This window comes from Dendrobates tinctorius, unplaced genomic scaffold (assembly GCF_039654945.1).
Source record: "Dendrobates tinctorius isolate UK_male_01 unplaced genomic scaffold, ASM3965494v1 ptg000231l, whole genome shotgun sequence".
Taxonomy (NCBI): domain Eukaryota; kingdom Metazoa; phylum Chordata; class Amphibia; order Anura; family Dendrobatidae; genus Dendrobates; species Dendrobates tinctorius.
This window is the reverse complement of record NW_027361898.1, coordinates 5,891,094-5,909,419: the sequence shown is the minus strand read 5'-3', so window position 1 is coordinate 5,909,419 and position 18,326 is coordinate 5,891,094. Positions and strand designations below refer to the sequence as shown.

The following is an 18,326-nucleotide window of genomic DNA, read 5'->3' as shown; positions in this document are numbered from 1 at the left end:
AATCAGGACCGTTTGGTGTCAGTTAAGGTGTCCAGCACTTGGCAAATACCCTAATGAAAAATAAACAGACCCCCATTATAAACAAAGGGATACGTCTAATGTTTTTTTGCATCCATCATTCGACAAATGCAGCTTACACAAAACTGATGGTGGTTCTGGTGATACATTCCTGTATTGGTGACATACACATGTAGTGATGGTTGTTCTGGTGCTGTGTTTTTGTAGTGATTCCTATTCTGGTGATGTATTCATCATTCATAATTGGTACATGAATGTGAAGCCAAAACTCCCAGTATGTCCTTAACAATGGTGAGGAGATCTGGGAGAATTTATTAGCAGCCATCATCAGACTGCAGACCATACAGGAACCACAGTACTGATGATAATTGGTCAGTATCACAAATGAAAATGTACATCTTACAGTCTTCTGTTTGTTTTCATCCCCATTTTGTCTAGATTCCACAATGACTTTACACATCCAGTGTTTGTTCTCTGCAGACCAGACTAAATAAACCTTCTATGGTATATGACCTCCACATTGTCTACCATTATCAGCAATAACTGCCACACCATCCGCCTTTATGAATCACGGCCTATTCCATGGCTGTCCCCTCTCTAATTTTCCATTTCACTTTCTATATTTCCACTGCCCCCCCCCCCACCATACTAACCTCTGTCCATATTGTGCCTCCATTCACCCTGTTCCCTCACCATACCATTTCTGTACTCCTTTTCACACTAAGCTCTCATAATTCCCACCATGCTGCCCTCTTCAAATTGTAATCACTCCTCACACTTTCCCCCTACATAGTATGATGGTCACCACAGGCGCCTATTATTATATCCACAACAACCTCACATTATATAGTATGTTCACCACCACAGCCCCCCATATATAGTTTGATGTTCATCACCACCACAGACCTCCATAAATGGTATGATGTCCAAAACAACCCCCATATATGCTATGATGGTCCCCCATCACCCCATACAGTATTATGGCCCACAAACATCAATCCAAACAGTATGATATTCACCACAGCCCCCAGTATAATGACCTCCACAACCCCATATACATTTATGGTCTGCACAGCTCCTCATTTACTTTGTTGGTCCCCTCTTCACAGACCCTCATTTCATGCCCCACTGCACAGACCCTCATTTTATCCCCCCCTCCACAGCCCCTCAGTTTATTCCCTTTATCTGCACAGCACCTCATTATTGTCTAATCTGCACAGCCTCTCCTTTTATCCCCCCTATTAGCACAGCCCCTCACCTCATTTTATTCTTCCCCATTAGCACAGCCCCTCATCTCATTTATCCTGTCTTTCGTCTGTGCAACCCCTCATTTTATGCCCTCTTGCACAGTAATATATGAATTAAAAAAAAAAAAATCATACTCGCAATAGTCCCGGCTTTCGGTTCGTCGTCTCCTCTTCTGTGAAGTGCAGCAAAGGACGCTGGACGGTGCAATGATGTCACTGCACCTCGCCATCCATGTCCCCTGCGTGTGCCTTCTCCAACAAGACGCAGGCCGGATGTGGCCTGTGTCCTGCTGGAGATCCTGGCAGAGCAGGGGAGTTACAGCTCCTCTGCTCCTGTCCTGGGCGGCACAATTGCATTCTTGTCTGATAAACGCAAATGCAATTGAGAGCAGGGAGGGAGCGAAAGCAGGGGCGCAGGACGGAGAGGGGTGAAGTGGTGTCAGTGACCTACATTCGTCTCCTCTGTGCCTGTGCCCTAGCCCTCACTGTGCTGAATGTCTGTGGCCGTAAGAAGATGCTGTGCGTTGCAGTCATTCAGCATTTTTTTTTTATCTCCAAGTGCTTCCTCCTCCAATAGGCAGGAGGTTGCACCTAGGCAGGTGCCTACCCCTCATCCAGACCCTGGCTGGTAATATATACACGTGGTCAAAATTGTTGGTACCCCTCGTTTAATGACAGAAAAACTCACAATGGTCACAGAAATAACTTGAATCTGACAAAAGTAATAATAAATAAAAAAAAATCTATGAAAATGAAAGTCAGACATTGCTTTTCAACCATGCTTCCACAGAATTAAAAAAATAAATAAATAAAACTCATGAAATATGCCTGGACAGAAATTATGGTACCCTTAGCTTAATATTTTGTTGCACAACCTTTTGAGGCAATCACTGCGATCAAACGATTCCTGTAACTGTCAATGAGACTTCTGCACCTCTCGACAGGTATTTTGGCCCACTCCTCAAGAGCAAACTGCTCCAGTTGTCTTGTTTTTCAAGGTTGCCTTTTCCAGATGGCATGTTTAAGCCCTTTCCATAGATGCTCAATAGAATTTAGGTCAGAAATCATAGAAGGCCACTTCAGAATAGTCCAAGGTTTTCCTCTTAGGCATTCTTGGATGTTTTTTAGCTGTGTGTTTTGGGTCATTATTCTGTTGCAAGACCCATGACCTGCGACTGAGACCAAGCTGTCTGACACTGGGCAGCACATTTCTCTCTAGAATCCCTTCATGGTCTTGAGATTTCATTGTACCCTGCACAGATTCTAGACACCCTGTGCCAGATGCAGCAAAGCAGCCCCAGAACATAACAGAACCTCCTCCATGTTTCACAGTAGGTACAGTGTTCTTTTCTTGATATGCTTGATTTTTCCATCTGTGAAAATAGAGCTGATGTGCCTTGCCAAAAAGTTGCATTTTTGTCTCATCTGTCCATAGGACATTCTCCCAGAAGCTTTGTGGCTTGTCAACATGTAGTTTGGCAAACTCCAGTCGGGATTTTTTATGATTTTTTTTCTTTTTTCAACAATGGTATCCTCCTTGGTCTTGTCCCATGTTGTCCACTTTGGCTTACACAACGACTGATGGTGCAACCTGACACTGATGTTCCTTGAGCTTGAATTTCACCTTTTATCTGTTTAGAAGTTTTTCTGGGCTCTTTTGTTACCATTTGTATTTTCCGTCTCTTTGATTTGCCATCACTTTTCCTCCTGCGGTCACATCCAGGGAGGATGGCTACAGTCCCATGGATCTTAAATTTCTGAATAATATGTGCAACTGTAGTCACAGGAACATCAAGCTGCTTGGAGATGGTCTTATAACTTTTACCTTTAACATCTTGTCTATAATTTTCTTTCTAATCTCCTGAGACAACGCTTTCCTTCGCTTCCTCTGGTCCATGTTGAGTGTGATACACACCATGTCACCAAACAGCCCTCTATACAGGCCACTCACTGATTACAAGATTGTAGACACCTGTGATGCTAATTAGTGAACACAACTTGATTTAACATGTCCCTTTTGTCACATTATTTTCAGGGGTACCATCATTTCTGTCCAGGCCTATTTCATGAGTTTTATTTTTGTTAAATTTCTGTGGAAGCATGGTTGAAAAGCAATGTCTGACTTTCATTTGTTCATTTTCATAGATTTTTATTATTACTTTTGAAAGAATCAAGTTATTTCTGTCACCATTGTGGGGTTTTCGGTCATTAAGCGAGGGGTACCAACAATTTTGACCATGTGTGTAAATAACACCTCAGTTGTGAAAGACTATATGTTCTCTTGAATTCTATATGTCCCATACAGTGGCTTGCTAAAGTATCCCCCCCACCCCGACCTTTTACCTATTTTGTTATATTACAACCTGTGTTTTAAATATTTTTGTAATTCAATTTATGTGTGATGCATCAGCACTAAATAGACTAAGCTGGTGAAGTGAAAAAAATATAAGCATAAATTAAATTTGCATAGGTATTCATCCCTTTTGCTATGAAACCCCTAGAAATTTCTGGTGCAAGCAATTACCTTCATAAGTCCCATGCTTAGTGACAGGACATCCCCATGTGGAATCTGTGTCAGTATATACACTTTACATTTTCTGAAAGGCCACAGAGGCTGCAATACTATTAACAAGAGGCACCACTAACCAAACAACACCATGAAAACCAAGGAGATCTCCAAAAAAGTCAGGGACAAAGTGGTTGAGAAGTACAAGTCAGGATTGGGTTATGAAAAGATATTCCAAACTCGGGTGATCCTTCGGAGCACCATCAAATCCATTATCGTCAAATGTAAAGAACATGATACCACAACAAACCTGCCAAGAGAGGGGCCACCCACCAAAACTCTCAGCCAGGGTAAGGAGATCATTAATCAGAGAGGCAGCACAGAGACCAAAGGTAACCGTGAAGGAGCTGTAGAGTTCCCAAGCAGAGTCTGGAGTATCTGTCCGTACGACCACAATAAGCCACACACTCCATAGAGGTGGCCTCTATGGAAGAGTGGGTATAAAAAGCCTTTACATACACACATACATACACACATTATAAGGTTAATTTTGAGTTTGCTAAAAGACATGTGGGAGACTCGCCAAACGTATGGAGGAAGGTGTTGTCAGTTAAGACAAATACAGCTCATCACCCCAAGAACACCATCCCCATAGTGAAAAGTGGTGGCAGCATTATGCTCTGGGGGTGTTTTTCAGCTGCAGGGCAAGGGAAAATGGTCAGAGTCAAGAGGAAAATGGATGGGGTGAATACTTCTGCAAGCCACTGTACCTTCTCAAACTTCTGAGGACAGCCTGTATTATGATACATTTCATATGTGTTTATTGTGGTTACTGAATCAACCCAGGCACTTAAAGTTGGGTGAGAATTACCCATCCAGATAGCTTTCGATTTCCTGGCAAAAAAAAAAAGATAGTTTCGATAAGGCCAGATCACACATGTGAGAAATACGGCAGAATCTCGCATGTTAATACCCGGCACTCAGGAGCGGAGCGTGCGGATCCATGTATTTCAATGTGGCTGCACGCTCCGCTCCTGAGTGCCGGCGACAGTGCCGGGTATTAACATGCGAGACTCGGCCGTATTCCTCGCATGTGTGATCCCGGCCTAAGAAAGATTTTGGTATGATGACTCAATATTTCCTCCTCTAGTAGCCCTAATAAATATGTTTTAGGATCTAGTAGAACAGGAATGGAAATCAAGGAAGATAGGAAGGTGACTATACTTTGCTAGAACTTCGCTTCCGCCAAGTGACTCTCTGAATTTGGGAATTGAGAACCTGGCATCCAACTACTTAGTGCCTTTAGCTGGCCTGCTATGTTATTAATAAAAAATATCTGGCCAATTTGTACCCCTGAGCTTTTTTGGGTCTTTGAAGGGTAGATAATTTAAGTTTGGGCCGAGAACCACTCCACACAAACAAAGACATTAGGGATGGGGATTGCACTGTGCTGCAAGGTATAACTGAATTTTGGCAATAATATTATCTTAGGTTTATGCGTCCCGACACTGATGAAGGTAGTATCCCCAGAGATTATCATCTAATAGAGGCAGAATGTTAGAGGAGAGATCTCTTTTTACTGTCTTGATTAATTTTCATCCCCATATGTATTTAAATTGTGACCACTGGTAAAAGTGACAGAATCTAAATGGGTAGCGGGCCTGAACATGAGGCATTAACACTGATTTGTTCTAGTTTATAGAAAGGCTCAACTCTGCCAATTGTATCTACATATGAAAGGAAACACACGAACACCGGATATGGATAATATATCTGCACAAATTATCTGAACAATAATCCTAACAATAATTTGTTTAATTCATTTATATACACTACCACCAGTATTCAATGAAAGTAAGTGGTTTACCCACTGGTTACGAAAAACCAACCCCAAACCACCGAAATGGACCTGTGGACAGGAAAGACCAAGCAAGATATAATCTTCAATAAATACCTTTATTAGTATTATATAAGTAGTGGTACAAAACACCATAAAATTTATAAAAAAACAGTAAGCACAAGTGGGAAAACTTTACCACAATTGTAAAGAATTATATTTCTTAGACCCAATTTTATCCTGATGAAGGATTAACTCCGAAACGTGCGTCGGGGAGCACATTTGTGGGACGTGACAGACCTTAAAGGTATATCATCTAATTTTTGCCTTCCTTTTTGAGGCACGGCACTTTATATATAGTGTTATGGCTTTGCTTGCACAGCAATGAATTGTACCTTTTTTTCGCACAGGCACTGTCATGATCCCAGTGCGGGTTTTTGAGCTGCACACCGGGGGTTAATGTCTGGAGCTCTGTGCAGGTTTTGACCTGCACACTTGGGGTTAATGATTGTGGCCTCTTTCTGGTTCTGGGAGAGCTTCATAAACCCCTGGGTAGCTTCAATCCCTGCCAGTTATACTTTTGCCATTGGCCTAGAGTGCTGACCCCCGTGTGCCTGTTTGTTGCTATAGCTTGTTTATATGGTTCTGACCCGATTCTGTTTCCCGTTGTGAGTTTGCCTGTTGATTTTGTACTGCGTTATTATCTGTGTATGACTCATTGCATGTGACCTGACTACTCTCTGCTCGCCCCCTTTGGTACCCTACAGCTATCTCTGTGTGTGACTCATTGGCTACGTCCTGACTATTCTCACTGTCTATTCTCCTTGGTAACTTTGTCTCACAGTTACTCTGCTAGGAATTGTCTTGCAGCTCCTAGCTCTGTGGAGTGTAGGCCACGCCTCTAGCAGTCACGTGCTTCAGGTCCTGCAGCTCTGAAGTACACATCTATTCGGTTGCTGCCCGCTCCACAGGTAGCTTTGAGCACTGTTCGCTTTACTCAGGACACGCGCACTGGCTCAGTGAGCAAGTTCAGTGCGGTGTCTCTGACAGGCACACTGCACTTTAGTAAGCAGTGGTTTTATAATTTAAACGTTCATTCATATTGCACAATTGCACTGTTATTGCAATTGATTATGAGATTTATTATTTGACACACATATTCACTTCAGTATATTACACATTTTTTTAAAAAAATTTCACATTTTATTTTTTATTTTTTTAGGAATGCATATGTAAATACTATATAATTGGGTCTAAGAAATATAATTCTTTACAATTGTGGTAAAGTTGTCCCACTTGTGCTTACTGTTTTTTATAAATTTTATGGTGTTTTGTACCACTACTTATATAATACTAATAAAGGTATTTATTGAAGATTATATCTTGCTTGGTCTTTCCTGTCCACGGGTCCATTTCGGTGGTTTGGGGTTGGTCAGTTGTATCTACAGTAGAGATAACCAGAGGTAAAGTGTTCCCAACCTGGTCCATAAAAATGATAATGTCCTTAGCATATAACCCAGTGGTATCCGTCCCATTAAATAGTGGCGTGGAGAGTATTCTAATAGCCAATGCTTCGATATCGAGAGCAAATAATGCGGAGAGCAGACAACCCTGACCAGCTTCTCTTCAAGATGGATGCAGATGGCAGGCCGTTCACTACCACCTTAGCTTTAGGGGCCACTTATACAGAATTGTGGGCCAAATACAATTTTTTGTAGACTTGCCGCCAGAAATGGCCATCCTACTGAGTCACATGCCTTCATAGTATCAGGTCAGCCATTTTTATAGTTAAATCTGTACTTGGGAAAGCTCAGTCACCATTCCAGTTTACAGATAGGTTGTCGCTCATCTTTTGAGACTTCTGAATTGCAGATCTGCCCAGTCCCATGTCTGTGGCCAAATCACCATTTACCTAGACAGATCTGCATTCAGGGGATTTATGTATGGGACTGGTATTGACAGAAGAGAGTAGTTTGTTGGGGATTTTTTTTCCCTAATTCCACCTTGTTTTTGCTTTCAGCCTGGTGATAAGAAATTGGCCCAAAATGCCCAAATGTATCATTACCAGCACCAGAAGCAGCAGATGATCTCAATGGAGAAGTGAGTGTTGTTCTGGCCTCAGTGTTCGTTGCTCCCAGTCAGAATGTGAAAAGACTAATATCTTGTTTTTATTTTTTGTAAATTATTTTTAAAGAAATAAAGATGACCTGAAACACCCGGATTCTGCCGTCACGTCGGACGAGGAGAACGAGGATGGAGACTTTACAGTGTACGAGTGTCCAGGATTAGCCCCAGTAAGTGTGATTCCTGGTGATTAAAAGGCTGTGCATTATAAAATATCTGCAGTGGTTGCAATGTTCTTACTGTGGGACCCCCACCCGATGAGACAGATTAGTCATTGACTTCTAAGTAGCTGATAACAACTTAAGCCCTTCCCAACATATGACGTACAGTTACATAATATGTTGGGTTCCTGATTTTGATGATCTGCGTCATTCCCGTGATGTGATCATGGGGCACCGATGGGTTGCCATGACAGCCGGGGTTGGCTGAAGACCCACGCACTTGTCATTAGGATTCTCCTGATGTGTTGATGCTCAGCTATGTACTGTATAACACAAGAGATCAGATGACTAACAAATGCAGTAAAAAGAAAAAAAAAAAGAAAGTTCAAATTGCGCCCACTTTTTGCCCCATTAACAATAAAAGAAAAATAAACACATTTGGTTTCCCTGCGTTTGTAAAAGTCTGTTCTAACAAAATATAAATTAAATATATAAACAGCGTAACGAGAAAAAAAAAAAGTCTAACCGACAATAGCAGCACAAGAATTTATTTATTTTTTTTTCAAATTAAGATTTTTTACTTTTTTTGTTTTCCATCGGGAAAAATAAAGAACGTTTATTATCTGCATGATCATACTGACCTGGAGAGTCATATTTCTTGGTCGATTTTTACCACATAGTGAACATGGTAAATAAAATCACATGATAAAATGATTGGGGGCATTCAAAAGCACAACTCGTCCCACAAAAAATGTCTTTGTACGGTTATGTGCAGATAGAAAAATAAAAAATGTTACAGCTCTTGAAAGAAGGGGAGTAAAAAATGGAAATTGGCCGTGGCATGAAGGGTTTAAATTCTTAAAGTGAAGAAACTAAGAAAAAGAGCCATAGAAGTGCTCTGAGGGAAGAGAGCATACAGAGACTTTTTACTTATTTTTATATATATATATATATACACTCACTGGCCACTTTATTAGGTACACCTGTCCAACTGTGTGTTAAGACTTAATTTCTAATCAGCCAATCACATGGCGGCAACTCAGTGCATTTAGGCATGTAGACATGGTCAAGACAATCTCCTGCAGTTCAAACCGAGCATCAGTATGGGGAAGAAAGGTGATTTGAGTGCCTTTGAACGTGGCATGATTGTTGGTGCCAGAAGGGCTGGTCTGAGTATTTCAGAAACTGCTGATCTACTGGGATTTTCACGCACAACCATCTCTAGGGTTTACAGAGAATGGTCCGAAAAAGAAAAAAAATCCAGTGAGCGGCAGTTCTGTGGCCGGAAATGCCTTGTTGATGCCAGAGGTCAGAGGAGAATGGGCAGACTGGTTCGAGCTGATAGAAAGGCAACAGTGACTCAAATTGCCACCCGTTACAACCAAGGTAGGCAGAAGAGCATCTCTGAACGCACAGTGCGTCGAACTTTGAGGCAGATGGGCTACAGCAGCAGAAGACCACACTGGGTACCACTCCTCTCAGCTAAGAACAGAAAACTGAGGCTACAATTTGCACAAGCTCATCGAAATTGGACAGTAGAAGATTGGAAAAACGTTGCCTGGTCTGATGAGTCTCGATTTCTGCTGCGACATTCGGATGGTAGGGTCAGAATTTGGCGTAAACAACATGAAAGCATGGATCCATCCTGCCTTGTATCAACGGTTCAGGCTGGTGGTGGTGGTGTCATGGTGTGGGGAATTTTTTCTTGGCACTCTTTGGGCCCCTTGGTACCAATTGAGCATCGTTGCAACGCCACAGCCTACCTGAGTATTGTTGCTGACCATGTCCATCCCTTTATGACCACAATGTACCCAACATCTGATGGCTACTTTCAGCAGGATAATGCGCCATGTCATAAAGCTCGAATCATCTCAGATTGGTTTCTTGAACATGACAATGAGTTTACTGTACTCAAATGGCCTCCTCAGTCACCAGATCTCAATCCAATAGAGCATCTTTGGGATGTGGTGGAACGGGAGATTCGCATCAGGGATGTGCAGCCGACAAATCTGCGCCAACTGTGTGATGCCATCATGTCAATATGGTCCAAAATCTCTGAGGAATGCTTCCAGCACCTTGTTGAATCTCTGCCACGAAGAATTGAGGCAGTTCTGAAGGCAAAAGGGGGTCCAACCCCTTACTAGCATGGTGTACCTAATAAAGTGGCCAGTGAGTGTGTGTGTATATATATATATATATATATATATATATATATATATATATATATATATATATATATATTTATTATATTTTTTCATCTCCAAACATTGAGTTTAAATTTTTTTCCTGGGCAGTTGCAAATTGTTTTCTGCTGATATTTAGTCCTCGTCATCCATGTTTTCCACTCCTCCAGTAAAGGCTACCTGTCAGGGGAGTCATACTGCCCATAAAGAATTGCAGCCTGGCTGGGTGATTGAGGCAGGTAAATCATTCTCTGAATCTCTCCAGGTTTTCAGATAACTTTGAAGAGCCATCCGGGGTCCAGACGAGTCGTCTCTGCTCCCAGTGGACTCTTCCAGGTGATTGTACAAGCGAAAGAGACCTGTCAATCACCTGCACCTGGTACTAGCAAGAGTCGGCCGGGCCGCGACGCTGGGCTCGCCTGATCTCCGCGTGCGGTCCCAGGACGGATCTTTAATTTTCTCTGAAAGTGTTGTAGAGAATAATATACCTGGCTTTCATTCTTGCTGCTCACAATTTGACCCAGACAGGTGCCTTTAAGCTCAGTGGGGAAATTTTGTGGCATACCTGGACGCTATGAATATAAAAACTGCCAATTCCTTATGATTTTTTTTTCCACAGAATTTTGATGAAATGTGGTCATCTTTGCTGGTGGAAGTCCAAATAGAGGAATCTGCAGCGTATGTGCACAATAGGAGTACGTTCACATGCAGCAGATTTTTCTTGTTACTGAATATCTCTTCCATTTATCGGAATGAGGTTGCTTTGGTGGTAGGCACAGACATTTCTTCAGACTCTATTGCTCATGAAATGTTTGCAACCAACCTGCCACGTGTGAATGTACCCTTACCATTAATAATGCTACTGATACAATATGGCTGTCATTGCACAAAGCAGCTTGCCTAGATCACCCTGAATTTTTAATTGCAGATCATCCTAATTACCGTAGATATTTTTTTTTTTAAATTAGGTTGTTGGGTATAAAAACTTAGTTTTGTTTTTTAAACCCCTTTCACACATCGGACATTCATGGACCAAGTACAGACCACAGCCTGTGGGTGTTTGACATATATGAGGCCATCAAGACCAAGTCAGGAGACCCGTGGCCAGTCTGTATCCAGACCATGAATATTGGATATCCTGGGGGCAGGAGTTTAAAATCTTTGCCCCTAAAGCCTCCAGCAGGCTATATGTATGCGATTTGAGCATGTAGTACAGGAAGTCCAGCAGGGAAAGCTTGTTAATAGGGCCTTGTAATCCTGTTTGGGATGCTGCATTGGTGTCAGGTCATCCTTTCAGTGCGGTGGAAGCACGTTCCTTCACATAGGTGGTCATCCTTTGCTGAAACATATGTATGTAATCCCTTCTGCACGAGATCAGCCGTTGCTATAGTGCCTTTTATCAAGAGGGCATCGGCTACCTTTCTCTATGGGCAGTAGTTAACATTTAGGAAAAATAGGGGGCAAAGCATGCTTCCTATATATAATAAATCCTTTACACCTGTTTTTTGCAGTCACTCCTATGATGCCAAAGTCACTGATGCTACGTTTTGGCTGGCCTGCAGTCCGCGTGGTGTAGCCATGCAGCCGCCGGATAATCATATAACTTGCTGGTGTCCATGTGCACTAACATTTTGGGATAAAAGCAGCAGCTAGCTCCATCCTCCCTGTTGGCTTGCAGGTTGTATGATAGTATGATCCTCTCAGAGAACAATGATGCTATTCATTAACCTTGTTACAGTACAGCCACAAAGACTCGGCAGGGGTCTGTTTAATTGAAATGAGATTTTGTTATCTGGATCAGCTGGTGATTCCCTTTCTTACCAGTCTGTGTAACATGTAGTGAGTGACAGAATCGTGCTGCTGAAATTTCCAGTGCAAAAGCTAAAGAAGTTATGGTCAAAAAAAGTCCATGCGACACACACTCATAGAGGATCATATCCCACAACTCTGCAACCCTTAGTAATTGGTAATTTTGACCCTATTGAAGTCCCTTAGTGTCCCCATACACTAAGATAATTTATGGGAGACTTGAAAGGAGTCTAAATACAGTAAGGTAACCCAACAATGAATTCCTCCACACGCACATTATGATGACCCTACAGTACTCCAACACCGTATGAAGGCCCTACACAGCCCTCCATCTAGTATAGTGGCCTCCACACTGTATCATGGCCCACATAGACACATTATAATTAGCGATGAGCAAATATGTTTGGAAAACCATCGCCAAACATAAATTTGTCACGAATATGGTACATTCGGATTTGTGATCGGTAACACAAGCATTTTTCTTAAAATTGGAAAAAGTCTGTAACATTTGGTAAAAGTGCAGGAAAATAATTGTGTTGCCACTAAAGTATTTTAACCCCTTTCTGCCATATGACGTACTATTCCGTCCATGTGACCTGGGACTTAATTCCCATGGACAGAATAGTACATCATGCAAACAGCCGCGCTCATGGGGGGAGTGTGGCTGATCGCAGCCGGGTGTCAGCTGATTCTCACAGCTGACACCCGGGGGTCACGGACCGCTCCCGGCCCTTTAACCCCCGGTACCTGAGATCAAACATGATCGCAGTGTTTCCAGAGCAGGCAGAGGGGCTGTCAGCTGTGACAGCCCCCCTCTGCCTTTGGATCGATCGCTGTCATGGAGACCCGATGTCGTCATGATGACATCCGAGTCTCCAGGCCTGAGAGACTTCCTGTCATGTGCAGTGATAACCAGGAAGTCTCTCAGGACAGTGTATTGAAGCTGCAGCGCTGACAGCATCTATAGCATGCAGATCTGCATGCTATAGAAACGATCAGCCTGCACAAAATGAGTGTCGAATAGTGGGAGGCTGATGGAAGTATTCACCGCCTGTGCTAAATAAATAAATGGAAAAAAAAACGATGTGGGTTCCCCTCTATTTTTGATAACCAACCAGGCAAAACTCAAAGCTGGGGCTGGGACCCTCCGCTGTCAGCTTCAAGAATAGAGGGGTCTCCACACCTTATTTTTAAGTAAATAATTTTAAAAAAGCGCATGGGGTCCCATCATTTTTGACAACAGGTACCAACTAGGATCGGCTACCTCCATATACAATAAACAAAAAAGTTGCACTCTGCAGTGCTAAAGCACGTCAATGTGAAATATATTTGATTAATTTATGCATGCCTATCAACCAACGACAGGTTGGTCTTAAAACTGATGGGTCAAAACGTGTCTAATGTGAATACCTCTCTAACACTGAAATCTGAATTCCTAGGTAAAAAAAAAAAGGTAAATTAGAGCAGCACAAATAGATGAACATAGAGTCCGGGTGCAAAAAGCTCCCACAGGCAAATGCCAAACCTTGAAATGCAGGAATCCCAAAAAAACAGGAGCAGCACACAGTTTTAGAGTGAATTAGAGCTATTTTATTTAGCCCATGATTGCGACGTTTCGGTCCAAAAAGTGAGAAAGGTTCACTTTTTTGGACCAAAACATCGCAATCATGGGTTAAATAAAATATCTCTAATTCACTCTAAAACAGTGTGCTGCTCCTTTTTTGGGATTCCTGAATTCCTAGGTAGATATGAATACCTCTCTTCCACGTCTGATTTTATGGGTAGGTAGGACCCTATTGCAAATAAAATCTGCCACATGCTGAAGGGCGGAGTGCTCGGTCGGAAAGCTAATATACAATGACAAAGAGACTGACTGCCACTTCAAAACTAATGTGAACAGGTGCCAACTAGGAGCAGCTACCTCCATATACAATAAACAAAAATGAATTGCACTCTGTTGTCAATGTGAAATATGAATAGCAATACTGTTTCTGGATACTAGGAAAAAATGAGACGCTTGGCACATAATTTGACCAATTCATGCATGCCCAGCAAACAACGACAAGGTGGTCTCAAAGCTCATGGGTCGACTCCTAACCTGTCTAATGTGATTATCTTTCTAAGACTGAAGTCTGAATTTCTGGGTAGATATGAGTACCTCTCTTCCAAGTCTGATTTTAGTCCTTTAGCACTACAGAGTGCAACTTTTTTGTTTATTGTATATGGAGGTAGCTGCTCCTAATTGGCACCTGTTCACATTAGCTTGGAAGTGCCAGTCAATCTTTGTCATTGTATATTATCTTTCTGACCGAGCACTCCGCCCACTAGCATGTGGTGGATTTTAATGGCAGCAGGGTCCTACCTACCCATAAAATCAGACTTGGAAGAAAGGTATTCATATCTACCCAGGATTTCAGACTTCAGTCTTAGGGCTCATACTCACTTGCAAGAGACTCGCACAATTCTCGTGCGAGTCTCTTGCATGAAAACCCGGCACTCGGACCAGAGCGTGCAACGGCATAGAAATACATGTAGCCTTGCGCTCCGGTCCGAGTGCCGGCGGCAGTGCCTGGCTTTCATGCGAGAGACTCGCACGAGAATTGTGCGAGTCTCTCGCAAGTGAGTATGAGCCCTTAGAGAGATATTCACATTAGAAACGTTAGGACCCATCAGTTTTAAGACCACCTTGTCGTTGATTGATGGGCATGCATGAATTGGCCCAATTATGTGCCTAGTGTCTCATTTTTTCCTAGTATCCAGAAGCAGTATTGCTATTTATATCTAATTATATAATTGCCTTGTAATGTTTTAATTTCCTGTTCTGTCCAGATGTCCCCATATCCCAGAATTCTAAGCGGAGGAAATTCATCGACAGCCATATTGGGACACCCAAGTGATTGGTGTCTCAATATGGAAACTGCTGCTGATACCAACCTATTGTGCGGTACCACCAGCGGAACACCGTCGCACCACACACACTCTATACGCCGTACGCACCACACACACACTCTCACGCAGCCTCTTGCGCGGTACCACCAGCGGAACACAGTCACACAAACACTCAGCCTCTTGCGCGGTACCACCAGCGGAAACTGTTGCACTGCGTCTGCGCGAATTACGCACAGGTGCAGTGAATCATTAGGCTATTCCTGGCGGCAGATGCGCGACGCGTCTACAGGCAGAGGAAGCTGGTCACATTAAAGGGGGATAGCACATGGAGTAGACAGGTCAAAGAAGAGAGCACAGATGGGAGAAGTCAGCACATGGGGAAAGAGAGAAGTGGATAGGTGGGTGAGCACATGGGGGGAGAGATTCTCAACATCGCAAAGCCTGCCCCCATCTTGACATTACAGCCTCCATCTAGTTTTATATATTTCATATTGATATGCTTTAGCACTACAGAGTGCAACTTTTTTTTGTCTGCTTTAGCAAGGCTGATTGTCAAAAATGGGAGGGACCTCATGCCTTTATTTTAAGTAATTAGAAAATACAGCGTGGGGACCCCCTGTATTCTTGATAACCTGCCTTGCTGAAGCTGACCTTTGAGGGTTGCAGCCCCCAGCACTGAGTGTTGCCTGGTTGGTTGTTAAAAAAAAAAAAAAAATACATGGGAACCCACACAGGTTGTTTTTTTTTTTTTAATTATTTATTTACAGCGTAGGAGCGGCTGTTGAATACTCCCATCCACTACTCCTGTTCTCACTGTTAGCAACAGTAGGTGTCAGCTGATGGGAGCAGTCGATCCATAAGCTGACACCAGTGACCAGAAGTAAACAACGGTATATACTTGTGATCACAGCTGAGCGCTCATGCTGTCTTTTGACAGCGTGAGAACCGTGGCTCTGTGACCGGTGGGGATGATTTCACCGCCGATCAGAAGCGCCACGCCAGTGTTTCCCATGCTGTCACACAGTGTGGGAAACATCGACTTCTGTGCTGTGTATGTTCAGTTATATTCGGCAATTAAATCGGCGAAACATTGCAAATTCGACGATCGTGAGCCGAGCCAAATATTGAAATATTCGCTCATTTTTAATCATAATGAACCCACTATCCCTCCAAACAGTATAATTACACCTGCACACCCCTCCAAATAATGGGCCCCCAAGTAACTGTCCAGACAGAATGATGGACCCCCCATAAAGCCTTCCAAATATTATGATTGACCCCCAAGTAGTTGTCCAAATAATATGATGGTCCCCACAAATTACTCATTGATTAAATGAAATACTCCTCTCTCCCCAGTCCCCCACTGCCTGCTCTCTGCATTGTGTTCTGAAGCTCCGCACCAACGTGTGGTCTGAAGCAGGCACCATGTTTTGATGTCATAGTGCCCACTGTGCTGAGATGTTGGATGCACAGGGAGAATGATGGAGCAAGGAGCTGACTGCTCCCTTTTCCATCATTGCTTACAACTATATCTGCATCCAGGATGCTGATACATTTGAATGTGTGATCACGGATCGGGGGCCAGTGCTAGAACCTACCCCCCTCAGCTCACGGCCACAGTTTGCAGCTATTAAGGGGTACACCACTGAACTAGACCCCATTATGTCTTGAGAAACCCACTTTCCAGAAATGGTGCTATAGGGTCGAGACCTAAACAGAACATCGCCGTGAAGTGCCAGAGGCATAGTTAAAGGGGTGCAGAGGTTTGTGTTGCTGGTTGGTCAAGGTTCTTAACCCCTCCCCAACATGTGGTGTTTGTTACTCAGCCTCATCTGCCTGTAATGGCAACGACCACAGCTAGCTCTGATTGCTTCTGTTCACCCAATAAAAATACTTCTATCGCTCACTTAAAGCCAGATTTAGATGGTGCGATTGTTGATGTACGTGCGCATCAGCCCCTTATCCTTCACAACCAGAAGGCGATGGCTGCATTGCGCAGTTTTTATTATTCTCCAGTTCATCGCACTTGGGATTTTTTTTTTCCATTCTTCACTACCTTAGGCGATAAAGTGAATGGTGTCATTCAGCAAAAAAACAAATATAATGGGGAAAAAAAAAAAACAACAACAAAAATTGGATTTTGGAAGAAGCTTTAAAAATTAAAGTGCAAAAATGAATATCAATAACAGCGGAAAGGGCTTATTCCAGCAAGTGTTATATATGGCGCTGCTATTCCCTTATATAATATGACTTCTTAGTGACTGTATGGGGTTGTGACTACCACCTTTTTTATATTTATTTTTCAGACCGGAGAAATGGAGGTAAAAAATCCTCTCTTTGACGACTCTTCTCTCCACCACCCGATCCACAGCCATCATTAGCCGACTCTGCTTGCAGACTCATATTTAAACCAAAACCCAACTCCAGAAAAAAAATCAGCTCAAGACATGAATCAATCCGGAAACTTTGTTCCAGAGTTTGATCAACGTGTTTACTTTTCTTTTTTTAATTTGCAAAAAAAAAAAAGATTTTTCCAGTGGTGTTGAAAGCAAGACTGTTAAACAAGCGTCGTCCGGGTTCTCCAGCCTCTGTCTGCTTTCACTTTACACTTCTGTGAGGAAGATGGGATCATCACCGCAGCGAGCAAGAAGACCACTTCAGACTAGAACTACGTGTTCCTATGAGTGCACAGAGTCAGTCTGCAGTGCAACAGCTTGTCATTTCTATCAGTTCATTCGTCCGAAGCTAAAGAAGATGATTGTTACTTCCTGAAACATTTGCACTTTTATAGACTTACTATTGTTCTGTAACCCCCATAGATATATATGTATATTATGTATCCGTTACTCACCTGGCATTTCCAGCCATACTCCCTTCTGGTTTATGCTGTTTGTTTTGTACAAACCTTACAGGTTGGACATATATCCTGAAAAAAATGATTCACTTTGTTTCAGAAAGAGAACATAGTTCTAGGCCTTAAAGGGTATCTGTCACCCTTTTTTTGGACTATCAGCTGCCGGCATTGACATCAGGGGCTTATCTACAGCATTCTGTAATGCTGTAGATAAGCCCCCGATGTAACCTGGAAGATAAGAAAAACACATTAAATTATACTCACCGGAGGGGGCGTTCTGGTCCAATGGGTGTCGCGGTCCGGTCCGACGCCTCCAATCTTCATACGATGCCGTCCTCTTCTTCCCTTCCTGTACTGGCTCCGGCGCACTGCTCTGCCCTGTTCAGAGCAGAGCAGAGTCCTCCAGTGCGCAGGCGTTGGGAGGGGTCTGGCAGTATGCCCTCAACAGGGCAGAGCAATGCGCCTGCGCCGGAGCCACTACAGGAAGGGAAGAAGAGGACGGCATCGTATGAAGATGGGAGGCGCCGGACCGGACCGCGACACCCATTGGACCGGACCGCCCCCTCCGGTGAGTATAATCTAACGTGTGTTTCTTATCTTTCAGGTTACAACGGGGGGGGGGGGGGGGGGGCTTATCTACAGCTTTACAGAATGATGTCAATGCCGGCAGCTGATAGTCCAAACAAAGGGTGACAGAT

At 43.1% G+C, this 18,326-nt stretch overlaps 1 protein-coding gene across 3 annotated transcripts in view; it reads left to right on the top strand.

Annotated features, from left to right (window-relative positions):
- Window positions 1-17,867, top strand: part of NPDC1 (neural proliferation, differentiation and control 1) — a 138,534-nt gene extending 120,667 nt beyond the window's left edge. For 2 of the 3 annotated variants that reach the window (XM_073556035.1, XM_073556034.1), the window contains exons 6-8: window positions 7,629-7,708; window positions 7,803-7,902; window positions 17,081-17,867. In XM_073556035.1, the coding sequence (XP_073412136.1) occupies window positions 7,629-7,708; window positions 7,803-7,902; window positions 17,081-17,155 (255 nt within the window). In that variant the 3' untranslated portion in view covers window positions 17,156-17,867. The remainder of the gene's footprint in view (window positions 1-7,628; window positions 7,709-7,802; window positions 7,903-17,080) is intronic. The other variant, XM_073556033.1, reaches the window with a different exon arrangement.
- Window positions 17,868-18,326: the final 459 nt, after the last annotated feature.